Here is a 23889-nt window from a genome sequence, read left to right as displayed (position 1 = left end):
TTTGAATCTCATACAATTTTCATGGAGAAATAGGGGGAGAATGATCTCTTGTGGGGATGGTTGCATGCATAGTGGCGAGTCCTCAATGGTGGGGTTTAGGTCGAGCAATGTTGCTTTGAAAAAAAAAAAAAAGACAGGATATAAGAAAGAGAAAAAAGGGGTCAATCACACAACAACGATTGAAGCCAAGGAAGATAGGTTTCAAGGGGGACGGATGGGAAGATGAGAAGATTTAAAGTATTTTCATAGTTGCACTTCTACGATCATAACCATTCAAATTTTTAATTATTATATCAATGGTGTTTTTTGGTGTCGCGTTGATGCCTTAACTTTCTCAGAGGAATAAAGCACCTGTTAGGAGGTCAACTGCTTAAAGCCATTGTTAGGCCCTCACAAAATAGGGGCACCACACATGTCGTGGTTATTTCTCATGGTGCTCATGCTAAGGCGGCTGCTCATGCCTTGGTGACTGAAAATATTGAATTGGAGGTGGCTAATATGGTGGTTGATCAGGAGATTGTAAATGTAGTAAGGGTTGCCCATGGTACTAGCAATGAGGAAGAATTAGATGGATCAATTCTAAAAGTGATGACAACGAAGATGAAAGGGAGTTAATTGTTGATGATGGCTTTGAAAACCAAGTTATGGGGGAGGTAGAAGCATTACTGAATGAGTGGATAAAACAAATGCGTGAAGGAGGATGTGAAAATGAGGCCAACTTGACAAGAGATGGGAGGGGGTGAATCTGACTTTGAGACTGGCTATCCTAGTGAAGATCTGGATAGTGTGACAAGTGATAGTGAGGTGGAGAGTCAGCGGAGCCATTTCCCCAAGTTCTATCCAGAGGATATATATGTGCAAGGATTTCAAATCCACTTTAAGAATAGACTTTGCATCAATTCAGCAGTTTAAATATGCAATTACTAAACATTCAGTAATTAAGGGAGGAAATTTATGTACAAGAAAAATGATGCAAGAAGATGTAGAGTTGTTTGCAAAAATGAAGACTATGATTTGTCATCTTATGCAGAAAAGTAGGAGAGAATAAGACTTATTCATATGTGCTAGGGTTTACCAAAACAAGTCTGCAAGTCCAAGGTGAGTGGCTAGCAAACTTGTGAACAAGGTCAGAATAGTGGACCACATCAGCATGAATGAAATAGTTGATGACTTTAGGGTTAACCATGGAATTGGTATATATAGATGTAGTGCCTGGAAAGATAGAAAGTTGCTTACTTAAGAGGTTGAAGGCGCTGTTAATAAGCAGTATACCATGTTATCGAGATTTGCTAATTAGTTGAGAAGAAAGGCACCTAGTAATACCTGCAAAATGAATCTTGAAAGACCGACTAGAGCATTGATACTGGAATGGGCGGGACATAAAGAAGATTATGTCCCGCCCAAAATGAACAAATAACCATTGAAGATAGCCATGGCGGGAAAGGCGACACGACGAGCTTCATTGCCCCCCCTTAGATGATGGACCCACAAGCCAGCTGGAAGATTCCTTTGGATTTGTCTTATATGTACCAGGATTTGGGCCCTGATTGTCAGGCCCAAATATAGGAAAGATCCATATCATGACCACCCCCTCTATAAAAGGGGAGGTCACCCACTTGTACGAAACCAACTTTTTCAGCATTAATGAGAATATTCCTTTTATGGTAGTTTTGCTATTTTAGTGCTCTGCTAGGGTTTACTTTTTGTCTTTCTCTTACGTAAGCTTGCCCTAGTACAGAACATTGGCGCCGTCTGTGGCTCTGACTTAGCTCTTCCGGTGACAGAAGGAGGAATCGCGAGCCATGGAGACTCGTTCATGCGGCGTAGGTCGACGCGATCATCGCCGGCGCGGTGGTGGTCGACACGGCGGTCGCGCCGGCGGACGAAACAACAACCGTCCCGTACTGGACGAGCAAGAGCAGGAAGCTTCCTCGGAGGGGGTCCACTCAGTGGCGCCGTCGCCAGCGTCATTGGTGAATGCAGTTCCGGGAAGACCTTCAGATCTGATCGCTAAATCAGATCCAGGTGTTCGGCGGCGTTCAACGCCGCCTGACTACGTGAATTTGGAAGATCTTAAAACCACTGCTCCACGGAGAGCGCAAGAGGCAGTGATAGGTATCACGCCTGCGGCTTTGCAACAAATGTTAGATACCTTGCAGAAGGTGCAGTCTCAAAACGAGCAGTTGCAAGCCCAAGTTGAGTATCTTACTCAGCGACAGGATTTTAAGCAAGAACAACGCCTGGAGGCGGAGGATGTAGTTGAATTCCAACCTTTTGTTCCAGCCATCACTAGGGTGGACATTCCAAAGCACCTGCAAACCATGGCATTAGACGCCTTTTCGGGCGAATCTGATCCTATGGAGCATCTTAGATACTTCAATACCAAAATGGTGATCGGCGGGGCGACGGATGCGGTAAAATGTCGATTATTGCCTTCCACGTTCAAGGGCATGGCGATGCAGTGGTTCATTCGACAACCGCCCTTCTCCATTGATAATTTCACTGATCTGTCCACTAAGTTTCTGACTCAATTTTCCGCCAATAAAACCACAAAAGCAACAATGTTTGATCTTATCAGCATACATCAGCAACCAGGCGAGAAATTAAAAACCTACATGGCACGCTTCAGCAAGATGGCGGTGCAGTTGGAGGATGAAAATCCAGATGTCTGTTTGGCGTCATTCAAAAATGGCCTTCGGGCGGGAGATTTGAATAGAGACTTAACAAGGCGACCGGCGAAAGATATGATGGATCTTCGCGCTCGTGTTCAAGAGTTCATATTGATCGAGCAAGATGATCAGAAGAAACAAGAAAGAGAGGAAGGACGCAAGCAGTCTCAATCTGGCGGTGTTTCACAGGACAAATCCAAGGCGGGGAAGGAAACCAGGATAGCGCAAACCCCCCGTGTACCAAGACCGGGACCATACCAAAACTCTAAACCTGGCTTTCAAAATACATGGCACAGAAATTCACAAGGTCCCACTGCTGCCACAGCTGGTCAGCCTGGTGCTTCGCCAACGCCAGTCCCACTTACTAAGTTGAATGCACCCTTAAGTACCATTTTAAGGGCGGTTGGGCAGACCAACGTTGTGCAGTACCCACCACCCCCACGGCGGCCGCCAGCTAACGTGGACACCAATAGGTGGTGCGAGTACCACAAGGCGTTGGGGCATACGACAGATAATTGCTGGAATTTAAGGCGGGAAATTGATCGCTTGATTAAAGCTGGCCATTTGGCAAACTTTGTTAAAGACACAGCAGCGCCGGAGGTAGCTAAAATCACTCAAGGGGACAAAGGCAAAGGTAAAGAGATAGTTGAAGAGTTGGGCGATCCTGTTGGGGAATGCTCATCTATTGCAGGAGGATTTGGCGGGGGTGCAATTTCAAGTAAGGCTAGAAAACGCTACGTGGCGGCAGTACACTCAGTACAGGAGTCGAACGAAGGCGAGTGTTGGGTGAATCATTCCCCTATTATATTTACCCCTCAGGATTTCGCGCATGTAATTCCCCATGACAACGATCCAATTGTGGTAACAATTAGGGTTAACAATTATGTGACAAAGAAAGTATTCTTAGACCAGGGATCTTCGGCGGATATCATCTATGGAGACGCCTTTGATCGCCTGGGACTAAAGGAATCAGATTTGAAACCATACAGGGGAACTTTGGTGGGATTCACAGGAGACCGTGTCAGTGTGCGGGGATACGTCGAAATTCCGACTGCCTTTGGAGAAGGAGAGTTTGTCAAGAAGTTTCAAGTAAAGTACTTAGTATTGGCGTGTAGAGCCAATTACAACGTACTCTTGGGGCGAGACACCCTCAACAAGGTCTGCGCGGTCATCTCAACTGCTCATTTAACTGTTAAATATCCCGCCTGCAACGGGAAGGTCGGGATATTGCGTGTAGACCAGAATGCAGCAAGGGAATGCTATTTGAGAAGCGTGGCGCTCTATGGGCGAAAGGCCGCCAAGGAGAGCCATCGAATTACAGAAATCTTCCCACAAGAAGGATTTAGCTTGGACCCAAGAGATGATGCTGATGATTTTCGCCCACAACCGCTGGAAGAAACCAAGCAGGTGCAAGTCAAGGACAAGTTTCTAAAGATTGGCAGTGGTTTGACAACAGAACAAGAGGACAGACTAATCACCCTTCTGGGTGATAATCTAGATCTCTTCGCATGGACCATCAATGATGTACCAGGGATTGATCCCAAGGTGATCACTCACAAACTAGCCATACGACCAGGGGCGACCCCGGTCATCCAACCAAGGCGAAGAATGAGTGAAGAAAAGAACAAGGCTGTACAATTAGAGACTGAAAAATTGATCAAGGCCCGCTTCATCCGTGAGGTACAGTACCCAACGTGGCTCGCCAATGTTGTAATGGTCAAGAAGGCCAATGGGAAATGGCGAATGTGCACGGACTACACAAGCCTGAACAAAGTGTGTCCCAAAGATTCGTACCCACTTCCCAATGTTGATAAGCTTGTGGATGGAGCTTCAGGGAATGAACTTTTAAGTCTCATGGACGCTTATTCGGGCTATAATCAGATTATGATGCATCCCTCGGATGAGGAAAGTACAACATTTATGACCAATCAGGCGAACTATTGTTACAAGACAATGCCTTTTGGTTTGAAGAATGCAGGAGCTACGTACCAACGGCTCATGGACAAAATTTTTTCAAAGCAAGTAGGCAGGAATATGGAGGTGTATGTGGATGACATGATTGTAAAATCCGCCAGGGCTAGTGATCATGGTGGCGACCTTAAAGAAGCGTTTGATCAGTTAAGAACATATCAAATGAAGTTGAATCCTGAGAAGTGTTCTTTTGGGATCCAGGGAGGAAAGTTCTTGGGATTTATGTTAACATCAAGAGGAATAGAAGTGAACCCAGATAAGGGAAGGGCGATCTTGGAGATGAAAAGCCCAACAAGTGTAAAGGAGGTTCAGCGTTTGACAGGGCGAATGGCCGCCTTGTCACGTTTCTTGCCAATGGCGGGTGACAAAGCGGCCCCGTTCTTCACATGTTTAAAAAAGAATTCAAAGTTTCAGTGGACAGAGGAATGCGAACAAGCTTTTACCAAATTGAAAGAAACATTGGCCACACTACCGGTACTCTCCAAGCCAACACCAGGCGTTCCATTAGTGCTCTATTTAGCGGTTACTGACAAGGCGGTAAGTACGGTGTTGCTCCAGGAAGAAGGAAAAAAGCAGAAAGTTATATATTTCGTGAGCCATACTTTACAGGGGGCAGAATTGTGGTACCAAAAAATTGAAAAGGCGGCTTTGGCGATTCTGAAAACTGCAAGGCGCCTCAGACCTTACTTCCAAAGTTTCCAAGTCAAAGTTAAAACTAATGTTCCCTTAAGGCAAGTACTTCAGAAGCCTGATTTATCAGGGCGATTGGTTAGCTGGTCAGTTGAGCTATCAGAATATGACATACAATATGAGCCAAGGGGCCAAGTCACAGTCCAGAGTTTAATTGACTTTGTGGCGGAATTAACGCCCACTGAAGGAGAGAAGACTCAAGGAGAATGGGTCCTGTCTGTGGATGGATCCTCTAATAACACTGGAAGTGGGGCGGGAATAACAATCGAAAGTCCAGATAAAATGATCATTGAACAGTCTCTCAAGTTCGAGTTCAAGACGAGCAATAATCAATCTGAGTACGAGGCTCTGATTGCCGGCTTAAGGTTGGCCATTGAGTTGGGAGTCCAGAAGTTATTTATCAAAGGAGATTCGCAGTTAGTGGTTAAACAAGTGAAAGGCGAGTACCAGGTGAAGGATCCGCAACTGTCCAAATATTTGGAAGTGGTGCGCAGATTGATGATGGAGGTCAAAGAAATCAAAATAGAACATGTCCCGAGGGGACAAAATGAGAGGGCTGATGTGTTGGCGAAGTTGGCAAGCACAGGGAGATTGGGCAACTACCAAACAGTCATTCAAGAAACCCTGCCTCGCCCGAGCATTGATTTGGTAGAAATAAAGTTGAAAGCTGTAAAGTCAGTCAGTGAGGGCGAGATATCTTGGATGGAATCGATTAAGACCTTCTTAGAGAACCCACCAAAGGAGGATGATTTGAACACGAGAACAAAACGCAGGGAAGCCAGTTTCTACACACTGGTGGGTGGTGAGTTGTATCGGCGAGGAATCATGTCTCCTATGCTCAAATGTGTCGATATCAAGGACGCCCTCGGAATAATGGCGGAAGTCCACGAAGGTGTGTGTTCTAGTCATATCGGCGGGCGATCCTTGGCAGTTAAGGTGATAAGAGCAGGATTCTATTGGCCAACGATGAAGAAGGATTGTTTGGAGTATGTTAAGAAATGTGAAAAATGTCAAGTCTTTTCTGACCTACACAAGGCTCCACCAGAAGAATTAACAACCATGATGGCGCCTTGGCCGTTCGCCATGTGGGGGACTGATATCTTAGGACCATTCCCTGTGGCGAAGGCACAAATGAAGTACATCATCGTGGCGGTTGATTACTTCACTAAGTGGATAGAAGCTGAGGCAGTGGCAACTATCACGGCCGCCAAGGTCAGGAGCTTCTTGTGGCGAAGGATTGTTTGTAGATTTGGGGTCCCCATGGCATTAGTAATGGATAACGGAACACAATTCACAAGTAGTGTTACCCGAGAATTTTGTACAGAAATGGGAATCGAGATGCGATTTGCCTCTGTAGAACATCCATAGACCAATGGGCAGGCTGAATCGGCTAACAAAGTTATCCTGAAAGGTTTAAAGAAGAAACTGGATGAAGCAAAAGGGCTTTGGGCGGAGGAACTACCAGGCGTTCTTTGGGCATACAACACCACGGAACAGTCAAGCACAAAGGAAACCCCGTATCGTCTAACTTATGGAACTGACGCCATGCTCCCAGTGGAAATTGAAAACCAAAGTTGGCGAGTGGCTCGGTTTAATGAAAATGACAACGGAGAAAACTTAATAGCAAATCTAATCATGCTGCCCGAGGAACAACGAGAGGCTCACATAAGAAATGAGGCGGGAAAAGTGAAGGTGGCAAGAAAGTTCTCAACAAAAGTAGTGCCAAGAAAAATGAGGGTAGGAGACTTAGTGCTCCGAAAAAATACAATACCCGATAAACACAACAAACTTTCACCCAACTGGGGCGGGCCTTACAGGATTATTGGCGATGTTGGAGGAGGAGCTTATAAGTTGGAACAACTAAGCGGTCAAAAGGTTCCACGAACATGGAACGCCTCTCATCTAAAGCAGTATTTTAGTTAGTAGAAACAACAAATGTAAATGAAGTCGCACTCTTTTTCCCTTTCTTTGGAAAGGTTTTTAATGAGGCGACATTTGTAATGAAGGGACAATTGTTCCCATACGAAAGAAAATTAATGAAAAGATCATTTCAACAGAATCGTATATATTTTTTTTAATTTTTATTACGAGTTCATGCAATGCAAATCGTATCAAGGTATGCAATACCGCGAGTAAACCTTTCGGAATAAGAAAGTATCGCCTTCAAAAGTTAAAAGCCTTGGCAATTCTAGTGGCCACTAGAAACCAAGCCTCGTCGAAAAATCGGCTAAGGTATGTAAACCAAAATAACAACGAAAGTTGGAAACAACTAAAACAACGAATGAACTTAAAATGATATCCATTTAAAGTAGGGAAAAGAGGGCGACGCCCATACATGATTTGGAATGAAAATAAAAGACAGGGCAATGCCCAAAGAAAAATTTCAACTTCATAAAATAAAAACAAATTCAAGCCAGGTTCTCGTTGTTGGCGTTGTTGCCCTGGCTTGTCCCAGCTTTGGGATCTTCCTTCTCTTGATCCTCATTCCTGTGCTGCTCATTCCCATCCTCGCCATCTTCTTCAGGCTCACTCTCATCATCGAATTGGGGAAGGAGGTCGAGGCTAATGTCATCATCACCAACTACTTGACCATCCTTGATCTCCTTCAGCCACCCAATGCGGGAAAGATCAAAGCCCGGCTCAACCACACTGATCTGCTCTTTGGCCGCCAGAAAGCCTTGAGCATATTGGAGAGAAGCACGCCCTATGATGGAAGCATTCAGGCGATCATATTTCTTTTCCAACTTTTGATATTTGGCTTGAATGGCAGTGTGCTTGTCATTTATGGCTTCTTTAAGAGACTTGGTCTTTTGAAGAAGCAGGTCCGAAGCAGCTAAGTCTTCAGTTAACTTAGCACACTTCTCCTCAGCAGATTTCAGCTTTTTGTTGGCAGTCTCAGCATCAGTTTTAGCCCGCTCATAGGCTGTCTTGTAATCAGCTGCCTTCTTCTCAAAACGGTTCTTGGCTGAGATCAACTCCTTCACGCACTGAGCCATTCCCGCCACAGTACTGGCGGCAGAAAGCGCGTGATGGATCGCCATGGAAGCAATGTTGGGGGGACCTTGACCGGAAATGTCCTTGTGAATCCGGTTGTCAAAAGTACGGGTCATGAATTCCAGCCCATTGAAGAGAGGATCCGACAAGCTCAGCAAGGGGGGAGGAGCCTCGCCACCAGTGGCTGAACTAGGGCCAGCCTGGCCAAATGGAGTTGATGGGCGGTTGATCAGCGAGCTTGAATCTTGTTGAGGGGGCGGGACATTGTCATGTCCCTTCTTTTTCTCAGCTGGATGACTTTTTGAATCAAGAGTCGATTGGTGGAGAGGCTTACCACCAGCAGCACCTGAAGTTTTTTGACGTTTAGGGTCCCTGACGTTGTCAGAACCCGAGGTACCTTCATTCTTCTTCTTCTGCTCAGTTTCGGCGGCCCTCTTCTTCGCCGCCGCAGCAGACTGGGCGAGGTACTCCTTCATCTTGAGTGGGTTCGCGTCAACCTTGCCTTTTCCCATCGTAGCTGTACGGAAAACACCAATTAGACGAGATACATGAACAAAAAGAAAAAGAAGTTACGTACAAAGATTATAAACTTACTAAAAAATTGATTTAAAGTGCCGGATTTCGACGCCTCAATCAAGTCGTGACCGGAAATTACTGGTAGTGTGCGGAGGTAATCGGCGACGCCTTGTTCAGATTCATCCAAGGCGTCGTATGAAACGGATATTTTTCGGCGAGGGTTCTTTGTCCAGTAAAAAGGGAAGAGAGGGTTATTGTCAGAATCTCGGAACAAGTTCTTTATTTCGGGCGACTCCACAACTTTAAAGTATTTCTTCTGCCATACTTTGTAATGGCTTTTAAGGGCGGTGAACCGACTCATGTTCTTACGGGCTAATAGTGGAACCCATTTCACAGAAGTAGGTTTAGTGGTGACTGATTTATAGAAAAGGAAGAACAAAGGATAGGTTGGAGTGAAACTCAAGTGTTCACAAAGAATTTCAAAGCAGCGGAGAAAACCCCAGGCGTTGGGCTGGAGTTGGCAAGGCGCCACATTCAGAAAAGATAGAACGTGACATATAAACGGCGAGAAAGGAAGTTTGATGTTCAAGTCTAAGAAGAAATAGCCATAAACAAAGAAAAAATCGGGCGATTCATCGGCTGGTTCTTTACGCAACAGAACACAGTCATCTTCGCCACATGGGAGGACATTCAACAGATGATCTTCATTATTCGAGGTGGCGGGATCTATCTTCGTGAACCTTTGAGCAGATATTCGAAGCGAACTAATGCTCCCAACGCTGCTCCAGATAGAATGCAACAGACATTTATCTTCAACTAAATGCACGTCAGAGCGCCATTCAGGTGAAGACAAATCTCCATTAGAGGAGAGAATTGAGTCTACAGAGCCGGCGGGACCGGAATCATCATGGGTAGAAGGCGAGGAATGAATTTCAATTATAGAGGGGGCGACAACTTCCTCCTCCGTGGAGGGTGAAGAAAGTTCTAGGGAAGAAAGGCTAGCGTTTGGTAAAGACATGCGAGGCAGTTTCATAAAAAGAAGAAAGAAGACGAACAAACTAAAAGTAAAAAGAAGATGAACAGAGTCAAAAGAAGAAAGAAGATGAACAGAGTCAGAGAAAAAAGAAGTAAACGAAGAATCTCAGGAAAGAGAAAAACTAACCAGGGGAAGAACTGTGGATTTGAGAAAGGAGAACGTCGGAGATAGGGGAGCACCGCGCAATGACGACGGCCGGAGGAAGAAAAGGTTCACCGGAGTTCAAAAGAGGGAATGAAAGCTGCGGTGAAAAGGTTTTCAGAACAAAAGTTTTAAGAAAGTGAAAAAATGAAAAGTGAAAATGGGTTTTTATAGAGAGAAAGGAGGAGAGAGAATGAATGGGGGAAGATCGTGGGATCGTGGGATTTGAAATTCGAAAAGGTAGGAAGCGAAAAGACATAACTCCTCGAGACGCACAACTGAAAATTGCATTTATAACAAATGATGACGAAATCCCGGAAAATAAGGATACGTGCGTCAGTTGAAAAGACGTGATTGACGGTTATAACTAATGGCGACATATCTTTGAAACGGCAACAAAGGTGGCGAAGCGTGAAAATGGCGATGAAACAACGAAAGTAAAATGGCGATGAACGAATAAACAATAGAGGCGAACTATTGGGTAACATGATGAAGACACTTCGACTCAATTACTCGAGTCTCATGTCTTGGGGGCATGTGGACTGGGCGGGACATAAAGAAGATTATGTCCCGCCCAAAATGAACAAATAACCATTGAAGATAGCCATGGCGGGAAAGGCGACACGACGAGCTTCATTGCCCCCCCCTTAGATGATGGACCCACAAGCCAGCTGGAAGATTCCTTTGGATTTGTCTTATATGTACCAGGATTTGGGCCCTGATTGTCAGGCCCAAATATAGGAAAGATCCATATCATGACCACCCCCTCTATAAAAGGGGAGGTCACCCACTTGTACGAAACCAACTTTTTCAGCATTAATGAGAATATTCCTTTTATGGTAGTTTTGCTATTTTAGTGCTCTGCTAGGGTTTACTTTTTGTCTTTCTCTTACGTAAGCTTGCCCTAGTACAGAACAGATACCTATATCCAAAATATGTTATCATGCTCCAGCTTATTAGTTCATCGTAATCTTAGATGAAACTAGAGTTCCTACCGTCTGAAAAAAAAACGACGAAGAAAGGCAACTAGAGTTGCCACATATCAAGGTATACTGCTGATGTGTCAAAACAGACACTTGAAGAAACTAGAGTTCCTACCGTTGGAAAAAATAAACCGAAATAAATGGCCACAAGTGAGATATGTGGATTTGTAAAACAATTTTGAGTTTCAAAAAAAACCTTGTTTAATTTTTTAAAAATAGATTTTTATTTTGTTTTTCAATTTTTAAAACTAAAGTCCAAAAAAGTTGTAGAAATTTTTTCGTTTATATTTTTCATTTTTCAGCCACATGTATTTCATCTAGGCAAAACATGTCATTAAAATTATGCTTCACTCTTTTTATTATGATAAAACAAGTATTAAAAATTGAGTTTTTAAACAACTTTTAAAAACAAAAAAACTGATAAGGGAATTAACAATGCTCTAAGAGGTTGACATGTTCATTACCACGCATGAATGGTGCATCAACATATTACTCGTACGATGAACAACTCTCTTGGAGAGATTTTCATTTAGTGACCCAATTTGAAGTTACTAAGAGGTCCCAAGGCTTGTGACAAGCTCATGTACCCATAAATCTTAAAAGATACATTTATAAGAGCATTTCCAAGGTAAAAGTATCCAATTATTAGTTCTGGAATAAAATTGATACCAACTTGCTGCATAACAAATTACTTTTTGTTAAATAAAAACAACATTTGAAACAAATATAGATATTATGAGCATATCTGCATCAACTTCTAATTCACCAGAAGAATTGATTATGATGAACTAGAAATTGATTCAAACATGTTAATAATATCTATATTTATTTCACATGTTGCTTTTATTTAACATAAAGTAATTTGTTATGCAGCAAATTCGAATCAATCTTAATCTATAACTAATAATTGGATACTTTTACCCTAGAAATCTCCTTATAAATCTATCCTTCAACACACATGGGACCATGGGTATGTCATGTCATAAGCACTAGAACTTCTTAGTCACTTCAAATTGAGCCACTACATGAAAAATTCTAAGAGAGTTGTTCATCATACAGGTAAGATGTAGATGCATCATTTTTGTGTGGTTGGCAACTTGTCAAGCCCTTATAACATGTTTGATTCCCTTATCAATATTTTGTTTTTAAAAGTTGTTTTAAAAATCAATTTTAAAAACATGTTTTATCCGAATTAAAGAAGTAGAGAATAATTTTAATGAGATTTGCCTAGCTAAGATTAATTAAAAATATAAATTAAAAAAGTTGAAAAAAGCAGTTTTTCAATTTTTAAAACTAAAGACCAAAAAATTTGTAGATATTTTTTTTTCTTTATTTTTTTAATTTTTCAGCCACAAGTACTTAAGCTAAGCAAAGCATGTCATTCAAATTTTGCTTCACTTTTTTATTATTATGATAAAACAAGTTTTAAAAATTGAGTTTTTAATTGCATATGTACTTACTTTTATTCCAGTTTAATATATGAGGAGTTGATTGTCAAAAAAGAAATTGAGTTTTTAAAAACCTTTGAAAAAAATTGATAAAGGAATTAAAAATGTCTAGGAGCTTGACATGTTCCTTACCACGCATGAATGATGCATCAACATCTTACTCATACGATGAACAACTCTCTTGGAGAGATTTTCATTTAGTGACCCAATTTGAAGTTACTAAGAGGTCCCAAGGCTTGTGACATGCTCATGTACCCATAAATCTTAAAGGATACATTTATAAGGGCATTTCCAAGGTAAAAGTATCCAATTATTAGTTCTGGAATAAAATTGATACTAACTTGCTGCATAGCAAATTACTTTTTGTTAAATAAAAACAACATTTGAAACAAATATAGATATTATGAGCATATCTGCATCAACTTCTAATTCACCAGAAGAATTGATTATGATGAACTAGAAATTGATTCAAACATGTTAATAATATCTATATTTATTTCACATGTTGCTTTTATTTAACATAAAGTAATTTGTTATGCAGCAAATTCGAATCAATCTTAATCTATAACTAATAATTGGATACTTTTACCCTAGAAATCTCCTTATAAATCTATCCTTCAACACACATGGGACCATGGGTATGTCATGTCATAAGCACTAGAACTTCTTAGTCACTTCAAATTGAGTCACTACATGAAAAATTCTAAGAGAGTTGTTCATCATACAGGTAAGATGTAGATGCATCATTTTTGTGTGGTTGGCAACTTGTCAAGCCCTTATAACATGTTTGATTCCCTTATCAATATTTTGTTTTTAAAAGTTGTTTTAAAAATCAATTTTAAAAACATGTTTTATCCGAATTAAAGAAGTAGAGAATAATTTTAATGAGATTTGCCTAGCCAAGATTAATTAAAAATATAAATTAAAAAAGTTGAAAAAAGCAATTTTTCAATTTTTAAAACTAAAGACCAAAAAATTTGTAGATATTTTTTTTTTCTTTATTTTTTTAATTTTTCAGCCACAAGTACTTAAGCTAAGCAAAGCATGTCATTCAAATTTTGCTTCACTTTTTTATTATTATGATAAAACAAGTTTTAAAAATTGAGTTTTTAATTGCATATGTACTTACTTTTATTCCAGTTTAATATATGAGGAGTTGATTGTCAAAAAAGAAATTGAGTTTTTAAAAACCTTTGAAAAAAATTGATAAAGGAATTAAAAATGTCTAGGAGCTTGACATGTTCCTTACCACGCATGAATGATGCATCAACATCTTACTCATACGATGAACAACTCTCTTGGAGAGATTTTCATTTAGTGACCCAATTTGAAGTTACTAAGAGGTCCCAAGGCTTGTGACATGCTCATGTACCCATAAATCTTAAAGGATACATTTATAAGGGCATTTCCAAGGTAAAAGTATCCAATTATTAGTTCTGGAATAAAATTGATACTAACTTGCTGCATAGCAAATTACTTTTTGTTAAATAAAAACAACATTTGAAACAAATATAGATATTATGAGCATATCTGCATCAACTTATAATTCACCAGAAGAATTGATTATGATGAACTAGAAATTGATTCAAACATGTTAAAAATATCTATATTTATTTCACATGTTGCTTTTATTTAACATAAAGTAATTTGTTATGCAGCAAATTTGAATCAATCTTAATCTAGAACTAATAATTGGATACTTTTACCCTGAAAATATCCTTATAAATCTATCCTTCAAGACATATGGGACCATGGGTATGTCATGTCATAAGCACTAGGACTTCTTAGTCACTTCAAATTGAGTCACTACATGAAAAATTCTAAGAGAGTTGTTCATCATACAGGTAAGATGTGGATGCATCATTTTTGTGTGGTTGGCAACATGTCAAGCCTTATAACACGTTTGATTCCCTTATTAATTTTTTTTGTTTTTAAAAGTTGTTTTAAAAATTAATTTTTAAAACTTTTTTTATCATGATAAAAAAGTGAAGAATAATTTTAATGAGATTTGCCTAGTTAAGATACATGTGGCTGAAAAAGTAGAAATATAAACAAAAAACATCTCTACACCTTTTTTAGACTTTAGTTTTAAAAATTGAAAATAAAATAAAAAACTGTTTTTTACAAATCAAAATATAACAATATATGTGCCTACACAATACACATTCAAAATATGTTACCCAATTTGATATCACCACGATTTGGGTTGAACAGCACATTTTTTTTTACGGTAAGGTGGCGCCCTATAGATGTACATCAAATCAGTTATTAAGCAGAAATTATAAAAAATTTACGGTCATGAAATTGGCACCATGTGTGTATACATTATTCTTTTTAAAACTTTCACTAGTTTTCAACTTGCTTTGCTACAGCATGAAAATGAAATAAAGGTTTAAAAAATAATAGTATCTATAATAGTATCTAGTAATATGTTAGTATGCCATAATTTAACGTATATTAGTAAGTATTCCAGGATTATTAGAATAAAAATAGAGAAAAAGTTTGATGCACCGACGGTGTAAAGTTTTTTTTACACCGTCAACCAATCAGATTTCAAGGATGTGAGAAAATCTCTCTTTTCATTTAATTTCTTTAATTAACATGTCACATCCTTAAAATCTGATTGGTTGATGGTGTAAAAAAACTTTACACCGTCGGTGCATCAAAATTAAACTCATAAAAATATCCCAAGTGTTACACAAAAAGATATGCCAATGACAACAAATAATTATGTTCATATAACCCATTTTAGACATAGACATAGACATAAAAAACTTACACGATTGTTAATTCAGATGTGTCAGACTCTAGTGTGTCATGGTTCACCTGTAAATAGATAATAAAATAAAGAGTACCATAACATATAAAATTAATACCCAATGTAATTGGTTTAATTGAAAAAAAAAACACGTTATGACTTAGGGTAAAAAAATCATCAAGGATCATAATCCTTTTCTAAAAAAAGAGAACAAAGCTTTGTATAGCAAAGCTGGGCTACATTGTTACGCAGGTCAAATCTTTGGAACTATATATTTTCTTGATGCAAAAGATCAAATTGGCATTAAAATTTCAGAATATATTGTGTTCGGGCCAAATTTGGAACTCTATTTTCTCAATTGCTATGTTCAATGGTTAGTACATCACTGAGCTATTGGTATTCTTTTGTATCAAGAAATACATAGGCATCTACTCATTATGAAAGGATAAGAATTGGAGATATTAAACAATCTAACAATGGATACAAAAACTCAATTTTCGAAATGAGTTAGGGGCAATGAAAACCTACCATTTGTCTTTCAAAATATAGCACAACCATCATGTACGTGCTTCCCCTGTGCGATCCTGCAATGAATGATAGTAATAACCCAAGTAAGGAAATTTATTAAATATTGGGACTTCAAAAACTTGTATGAAATTTCAAATATTAATATAATTTACCTTCTAAACACCTTTTAAGCCATTGTTCTGGAAAAAGACCATCCAAATCATTAAGATGATCAACACAGGATTTATGAGAACACAATTCTTGACAGATAGAAAGCAATAAGGAGAAGTAAATGTACTTTTTAAATGATTATCGATCAAAGGTAGTAGGCATGTACGTGCTAATTAGGTTTGAAGATACAATTTGAAGATGCGAGTAAAAACTAATTAGGTTTTTATTTGAAAAAAAAAATAGGTAAAATTAAGATGTTCGTGCTAACTGACATATTAGGCATAATATATCAACATACATATCTCATGAAAGCCTTTTTTTTTTTGATCTCATGAAAGCCTATGAAAGTTACACTTTTCACAAGTAATCAAGAGTCTAGCTATATTAAAATTAAATCACACCTTAAGTTGAGTCTTCTTTTTCTACCCTTCAAACCTCAATAAAGATGCACATATGTTAAATGTAAAATGGTTGTAAGTTTGTAACAAGATAAGAAACAGAGAAGGATTAATAAAATACCTGGAAAATATGTAGAATGTTAGAATACAAATCCGATGCTTAGATGCATTGTCAACACCAAATATATTGTATGAAACAACTACAACCTTATTTGCAATAAGAGGGGAAAGGTTGATCAGAATAGTAAACACAGACTGAAAATCATTGGAAACAAAACAGTATCCACATGCAAGAGAGCGAGCACTCTGGCACACTGCATCTTTGAAATCTTCAGTTCTGTCTGGCCTTCGCCATCTTTTTTCTGGCGGAAACCATCGTGCAAGAGTCTGTTGCGTCGTGTGGTTCACCAGGGAGAAGGTTAGGTGCAGGAAAGGGTGTAGAAGTTTGTTTGTTAGGTGCTGATATATTGGATGGAATTGTAGAAGTATAGAAACTTGAAGACAATGATTTTGTATTTGAGAAGCTTGAATTACATGGCTGTGTGTTATACGTATATATATACAGCAATGCTGATCGAGGTATTAATTTGAAAATAAAATCCTAACAAACTTACTATCACTAACAACAAGATATCTTAACATGTTACATTTAAATTTTAAGGTTCTTCTGTTAGTACTCCTACGGTTAATAGTGTGTGATCATTGATGCTGAGGTGGTGTGACACAAGATAGATAAGAGAGCATCATGTAAAATCTAATCTAATCTATCTAATATTATATTATAAATTATAGTAAATATAAATATTGAAATAAATTTAACTGGGTGCGAGGGAAAAGATAATAAAACTGTTATACTATCATGTATAGTTATAGCCCAACCTTCCTTTAAGATAAGTTTTACACTTTAACTTCAAAAAAAGATAAGTTCTACACATGATGAAGATAATATGATAAGGGACATGACTGTGTTATCATATTATATTGGCTTAACCAACAACAGATTACAATAAGATATGATATAGGTTCTTGGCATTGGACCTTCCGCTCCTATCTCGTGATGAGCTAAGATTGGAGGAACTTCTAACTGCCTCGCAACAAGTAAATTTGCATGAAGGGAAGGATGATAAGTGGCTGTGGGAAGAGGACAGTGAAGCTGTTTATACGGTGAAGTCGGCATACTTCCTTATGCAAGGAGTGGAGTTGGAGGAATCAAAGCCTGCTTTTGACTTGCTGTGGAAAGGATGTGCTCCTTCAAATGTCCTTGCCTTTATATGGAAGACACTTTGGGGAAGAATCCAATCCAAGAGCAACCTGTATAGAAGGAGAATAATTACAGATGAAGCTTCCTTGGCTTGTGTGCTATGCAGCGGAGCTGGGAACAAAGATTCCCGCTGCTCTATGTATGATTGTATATCCAATCCGAGGTACTGCGCGCATTGGTTTTCTCTGAAGACATTCTCTTTTTCTTGATGTGGCCAGTGGGAGTTCTGTTTCTACTGTACTGAGATGTAGATTGGCATATGTTATCTTTGCTGATCTCATTGCAGCACTGTTTTGGGTTGATGAATTCATATGAGAAGGTATAGTTTTGTTGATTGCAGCTGGTCTGAAGAGTATTAGGCTATTAGCTGCCCTGGTTTTCGTGTGTGTGCGCCTGGGATGTTGAATACCCTGTTTATGTACTCTGTTTTAGACTCCTCTTCTTTTTTCTTTTGTTCCTTCATCTATTTATTTCTTTGTATATACCATGGGTTGAGGTACCCCTAGTACCTCTATAATACAATTTTGCTTAAAAAAAAACAATAAGATATGATATGCTTATGTTATCTTATCATGTCTCTTTATCTTGCAAACCATAGTTTTGTTGAGCGTTAAAGTCCTTTTTGAATCTTTCACTACAACACAAGCTATTTCTCAACCACATTGGCATCAAGCCATGAATGATGCATACAATGCTTTGTTAAAAAATAACACTTTGACTTGTAAGTGGGTCTTAATTAGGAGACTAAGTACAATTTAGATGAGACATTTAATTATTTTCTGGGCATTGAGGCCACTCGATCTACTGATGGCAATCTCCATTTATCTCAAGCCAATTATATCATTGATTCACTTGAGTAAGCAATGATGAACTCTTGTAACTCTCCCTACTCCCATGATATCAGGACAAAAACTTATTGATAGAGATGACACTGATTTTCATGATCCTTCTCTATATCGATCCATTGATGTGCTACAATAACACCTCTTGATATTGCATTTTCAGAAAGAAAATGAAGCCAATTTCTGCATCAGACTCTGGATACACATTGGAAGGCTGTTAAGCGTATTCTCCGGCCTGTACTTAAGTGGTGAACTTTCCTTTGGTCTTCACTTCAGGCCTTCTCCCAATTTTCATCTGATTCAATATTTTGGTTCTATTTGGGGTTCTTACTTCAGGGTTTTTTGTTTGGTGGCAATCTCATCAGCTGGTCCTCACGTGAGCAACCAGTTGTGAGTCTTCTAGCATGAGGTTGAATACATGGGTTAAAGCTACCATTACCTGGCTCATGTGAATCAAGTATCTTTGGCAAGAATTAAACATTTCCTCACCTTCTCCTCCAACCATTTATTGTGATAACAAAGGGGCTGTGCAATTGATCTCTAATTCACAATCGGACTAGAAACTTTGAATTAGACTTCTGATTTGCACGTGAAAAGGTTGTTGCTGGTCTTATTTCACTACAAAAAAAATGTTATTTAGTGGGGGTTATTTAGCGAGGGTTTTGATAACCCCCGCAAATGTGGGTAATTTTTAATAGTTAAGGGGGGTTTTAATAACCCCCGCAAATGTTTTATTAATTAACCCTCTCACTCTCGCTCTTGCACTCTCACTCTCAGAACTCGTTCTCAGTCTCGTTCTCGTTCAACCATGGAAGCTCACGATTTCAAGCGATTTCCATCGATTTGATCTCGTTTTGCACCTATTGATCTCGTTTTCCACCGATTTCCACCGATTGCAACTTGATTCCCACCGATTTCAACCTCCACAAATTTCAACCACCGCACGCCGCCGTAGCAACAGCCTCCTCCGCCGTCGGTATGACCTCATTTTCCACCGATTTGATCTCGTTTTTCACCTTTGCTTTTCTTTGCTTCAAAAGCTGACTAACCGTTTCTTCTTCTTCATTCGCAGTTCTCTCTGCGATTTTCTCATGGATCCATCGCTCAGAGACTCAACAACCTCTACTCCGTCGCATGCTGCATTCTCTGGTACCGATTTTTTCTTAATTAACCTATTCATATTTCTAAATTAGGTTTTCATTAGTTGATTTGGTAAATTGGGTCTGGTTTGGTCTTCAAAATGCTGGTTTGCAAGTCAGATTAAGTGGGTAGTTGTTACTGGTTTGAGGAGTTTGTTCATCTTAGGTTTGTTGCCCTCGTGTGTTTGCCAATTGTTATCTGGTTCTTCCTTTTTGCCAAAACAGTAAGATGAACAGATTTTTAGGCATGTTAGGTTAGTCAATAATGCCCTTGAAGAGCTAATTACACAGATAAAACTTGCACATACAAGAACTGTCAGCTAGTAAACAAATAAAATGCCTTGATTGTTGATAGAATGATATGCTTCTGATGATATGTAATAGAGATAACTTGCCTTGATTGTTGATAGAATGATATGCTAGAATAATATTATATCATGACTCATGTGGTACTTTTTATATTTTCTTTCTTTTTATAATCCAAATATTTTCAGTTTCTAATTAGTACAAAGTAAAAATATTTTATTCATTCTCCAAGATACAAGCCTAGACACATTCCGAATTCAAAGGCTATGTGACTTGTGCTACTTTTTAAATTGGTTAATTTATAGAAATACATACCGGAAAATATGATGTGTTCTTGTGGTTAAAATTTAGTGTGATTTAGCTATGAATCACATTCCTTGGCTGGTAGCTATGAATCCCAATCAAAGTTGTATATGTACCATATTGACTTCACTTAACAGAATGAAAGGAAATTGAATGTAACAGTATTAAAAGATGTGTTCTTCTTGCTCCTACATTCGTCCTCTTCCATGCATCACTTGTGCTTCTCGTAATTTCAAGTTTCCTCTGTAAGTGTTTGTTTTATACTATGATTATGTTATGTTCTGGAATTTTCAGTAACTAGCTCTTATCTTAGTTTTTGAAAGAGAGAGGGGTTGAACAGTGTGCTTATTTCTTGTTTGAGGTTTAGTTGTTTGGATTTGAAGATGGAGTTATTTAACCAGAAGCACCGTATTCTGGTTTCTAATATCTGAACTAGTCTATTATAAGATGGATTTTCAGCTTCAGGTGTTGATCATGAAAGTACAATTGTCTTTCATTTTTTAATGGCATTAATGGAGGAGGGGTTGAAAGCTGCATTCTATAGTCTGATATGTACATACAATTTGACTTGAAGAATCACAAATGGGGCCATTACTTTATTTGTGGGTGAGTCCATTTCAAATGTCTCTTGCCACTTATTATTGTTTGGTCGCTTTCAAGGTATGACCACAAGTTTAGGCAGATGTATGAGGCTATGTTTTACTCTCCTTAAATAATGAACCTTATAGAATTTCATTTGGAGAATTAATCCCGGATGCACCTAATATGCGTACCAGTTGCGTTTTGGTTTGAAATAGGGACTAGCTAGTTATTTATATGGTATATTTACTCTTTACAGAGTGAAATTCTATATATGGATGAGGAAGCTCATGGATAGATGTGTGCAATTTTCTGTTTTTGGGCAAATGAGATAAATTCATAGCATTGTTGTTTGATTTGGTATTGATTAATTATATGTTTTATGTAGGTACAAAGGTTTCCATGATTGGTTTTAAATTAGAATGGTGCTTCCAAATTTACCTCTTAAGTGAATGTAGATCTTTATCTTTGGACTAGAGTAGAGATGACAGAGTCATGTCATTTGTTTGTTGATGGGATTAAATTAAAAGGACAATATCTATTTTTTTCAGGTTCAGGACTATCAAGCTCTGCGGCGTTTGTTTGTTCTTCTACAATTTGCTATTATGGCTGCTTTTGATGTGAACTTCGCTAAGGTGATTTCGACTGGAATATGTTTAACAGTTTGTGCTTTGAGGGGCAAATTCAATTTAACTCTTGGTGAACTTTTGTATGGATAAATTGTTTGTGTATATAATTTGCAGGGATGAATTTTGTGTTGACTATGAAGTAATATACTATGCTTCCTTGTTAAGGTTATTGTTTTCCATTGTTTGTGTTTGCGCAATTTAGAGACAAAATAATTCATATTTCACAATATATAACTAACTAGCCTATGTTTCATGTAGTAAGCAACTTATATCTAGCTGGTTCTTAGATTCCAGGAAGAGAGCTTGAAAACATGTGTGGAAGTGCTATTGGTTAAGAGGTGGTGTGGTATGCTGTTTGTGCTGCATAATTTTCTTGGTTTTTGGGCAGCTGTTTTCTTTTCAGCTAATAACGTTTCACTTGTTTTGTAGGGCTGTTTTGTCTGCATTGTTACTGGATATTGTGAAAGTGGAGATATGTGAGTCTCATGTTAATACCTGTGGACTCCCAGTATTGTGTAAAAGTTCATGAATTTTATATGCCTATATGTTTAAAATCTTTCTTATGTTTGTTTTCTCTTCAAATCTTTAACAGGGCTGCCTTGACGAAAAAGTCAAATGGGGCTTACTTTCCAGAGGAGGTGTGTGCAAATATAATTGATTTTCCTAAATCTTGGATTTTTGTTAAATGTTTTGCTTGCTCACTTTGGAAGTGTTTGGCATTGCTCAGAAACTCTGCAAGTGGATTACTCAATTACTGTTGGCAGTAGAATACCTACATTCAAATTTTGTTTTACACCTAGATCAAACAAACTATATGGTCCTTTTTTGCCCCTTACTCTTCCATTTGAAAATATACTAAGTTTAATTTTGTCAACTCTGCTGACAGTGTTCCAACATATTTCTTACCAAGGATCATCTAGGTGAGTTCATCTAATACATTTGATTACGTCAGAGATAGATTATTACGTCAATGATTCCCAAGCCCAAAGTCCCTGCCTCTTGTTTCTCTCTAAACCTTTCATTCATTCTTGCATGATGTTTTATGAACTAATTCAAACATGGCCTTTGATTTCAGGCTTACTATCAATATCCAGAAACATTGAATTATCATGTCTGGTTTGAAGCTAGTGAGGTAAGAATAATCTTAACTTGGGAATTTCATGAATTTTGTTTTATACGGGAAATATGTGCCGATTACGGTTTACAAATTTGTATGATTTGATTTTCAATCTATTGCTAGTTCATTTTTTCCTCACATTTTTCTTGCTATATGTCAATTTTTGTTTGAATGTCTTGAGGTTATGCTACTAATTCTGCACAAGGGGTGGGAGAAGTGAGCTTTTGTATTTTTTTTTCTTCCTATGAGATCATGAATAAGTAAGCTATGAAATTTGTTTTCCATGTACTGAGGATAATTTTGGGAGTTGCAGAATGAAATGTTCTCCTTGAATCTCATTTTTAGTAACTTTACATATTATGAAGCAGATTGAAATTCATGAGAATGATTTGCAGGAAAGCAAACAGGAGCTGCGCAAAAGGAAGGGAAGAGAAGCAAGATTCTAAGGTGGCTGCTATCTTTACTAGTAGAGTCAATCAAATATCTTTTGGTATTTCTTTCTTTATGCAGTATTGTTACTTTTATCAAGAGCAATTTTTTGTAGGATGTTTAGAAAACCTCTTTAAATGGTTAATAAGTAAACTCCACAATTAAATGATGTTAAAATGACCCCTAGAATAAATTTCGGTAGCCAAGGGAGGTTTAAAGCCGTAAATAATCTCTTGCATTTAAGGGAGGTTGAAAACTCCCGTTAAAAAAAGCTTGCAGATAAGGGAGGTTTAAAACCCCCGCCAAAAACCGCCGCTAAATGCATATGCAGTACCAGGGTTTGCTGAAAAACGCCGCTAATAATTTGTGGGGAGTGTAACTTCGGGATTTTTCAAAACCCCCGCTAAGTAACTCGCGGGGGTTGAAAACCCCCACTAAATGCAAAAAAAAACCCCGATAAATGGTTGAAACATTCAAACAAATCTTAATCTGTGAGGCAACTCGAGTGACAGGCACTTCAGTTCAACCATTTTCATTGGTGCCTCCATATGCCTTTTTTAATTGTACATGTCTGTAGTGCCTTAATTATATTATAGTGACATGTACACAATAATATAATCAAGAGTGACGAGAAGGGCAACGAAATCCAATCTCTCTATCAGCTTATCATAAAGTGATATTATGTGAAAGGTCGTTGCCGCCGTTGTGCATGGGAGTGGGCTGCCTAAGCTATTTCTGCTGCTGAATCTTCTTTTCCTGCTGGTTTTTTTTCTCCTGTCTCTGTTCACTACGGCCCTGGTTGTTCCCCCTTGCCTCATTTGCCTCGGGTGACTGCTGTAAAAGATCCTGTATAGCTAGCTTGTTGTGGCTGTCCCCTTTGTTCTGTTTTCGTTTCCTGCTGCTGGTGTCTTGTGGCTATCTTTTTTTTAGTTGCTTTTGCTGTTCTCTGTTTTGTTTCTATTTTGGCTACTTGTGTAAGCCTTCTAAGTTGTACCCAAGCTT

At 38.5% G+C, this 23889-nt stretch overlaps 1 protein-coding gene across 1 annotated transcript; it reads left to right on the top strand.

Annotated features, from left to right (window-relative positions):
* The first annotated feature begins 729 nt into the window (after positions 1–729).
* Positions 730–22904, top strand: LOC130736965 (uncharacterized). Its single transcript, XM_057588739.1, has 8 exons — positions 730–833; positions 2753–5243; positions 16618–16700; positions 17305–17706; positions 21456–21506; positions 21771–21849; positions 22417–22473; positions 22827–22904. Exons 1-8 carry the CDS (start codon positions 730–732, stop codon positions 22902–22904), a joined length of 3345 nt encoding a protein of 1114 aa, XP_057444722.1.
* Positions 22905–23889: the final 985 nt, after the last annotated feature.

The sequence above is a fragment of the Lotus japonicus genome, chromosome 2, assembly GCF_012489685.1.
Source record: "Lotus japonicus ecotype B-129 chromosome 2, LjGifu_v1.2".
Taxonomy (NCBI): Eukaryota; Viridiplantae; Streptophyta; class Magnoliopsida; order Fabales; family Fabaceae; genus Lotus; species Lotus japonicus.
This window is presented reverse-complemented; position numbering and strand designations above follow the sequence as displayed.

Coding starts and splice junctions, on each gene's coding strand:
- LOC130736965 (XM_057588739.1), top strand. CDS start 730: ATGGGAGGGGGTGAATCTGACTTTGAGACTGGCTATCCTAGTGAAGAT. Junction 834..2,752: donor CAGCGGAGCCATTTCCCCAA/GTTCTATCCAGA, acceptor AGATATGATGGA/TCTTCGCGCTCGTGTTCAAG. Junction 17,707..21,455: donor GATTGTATATCCAATCCGAG/GTACTGCGCGCA, acceptor TATAATTTGCAG/GGATGAATTTTGTGTTGACT.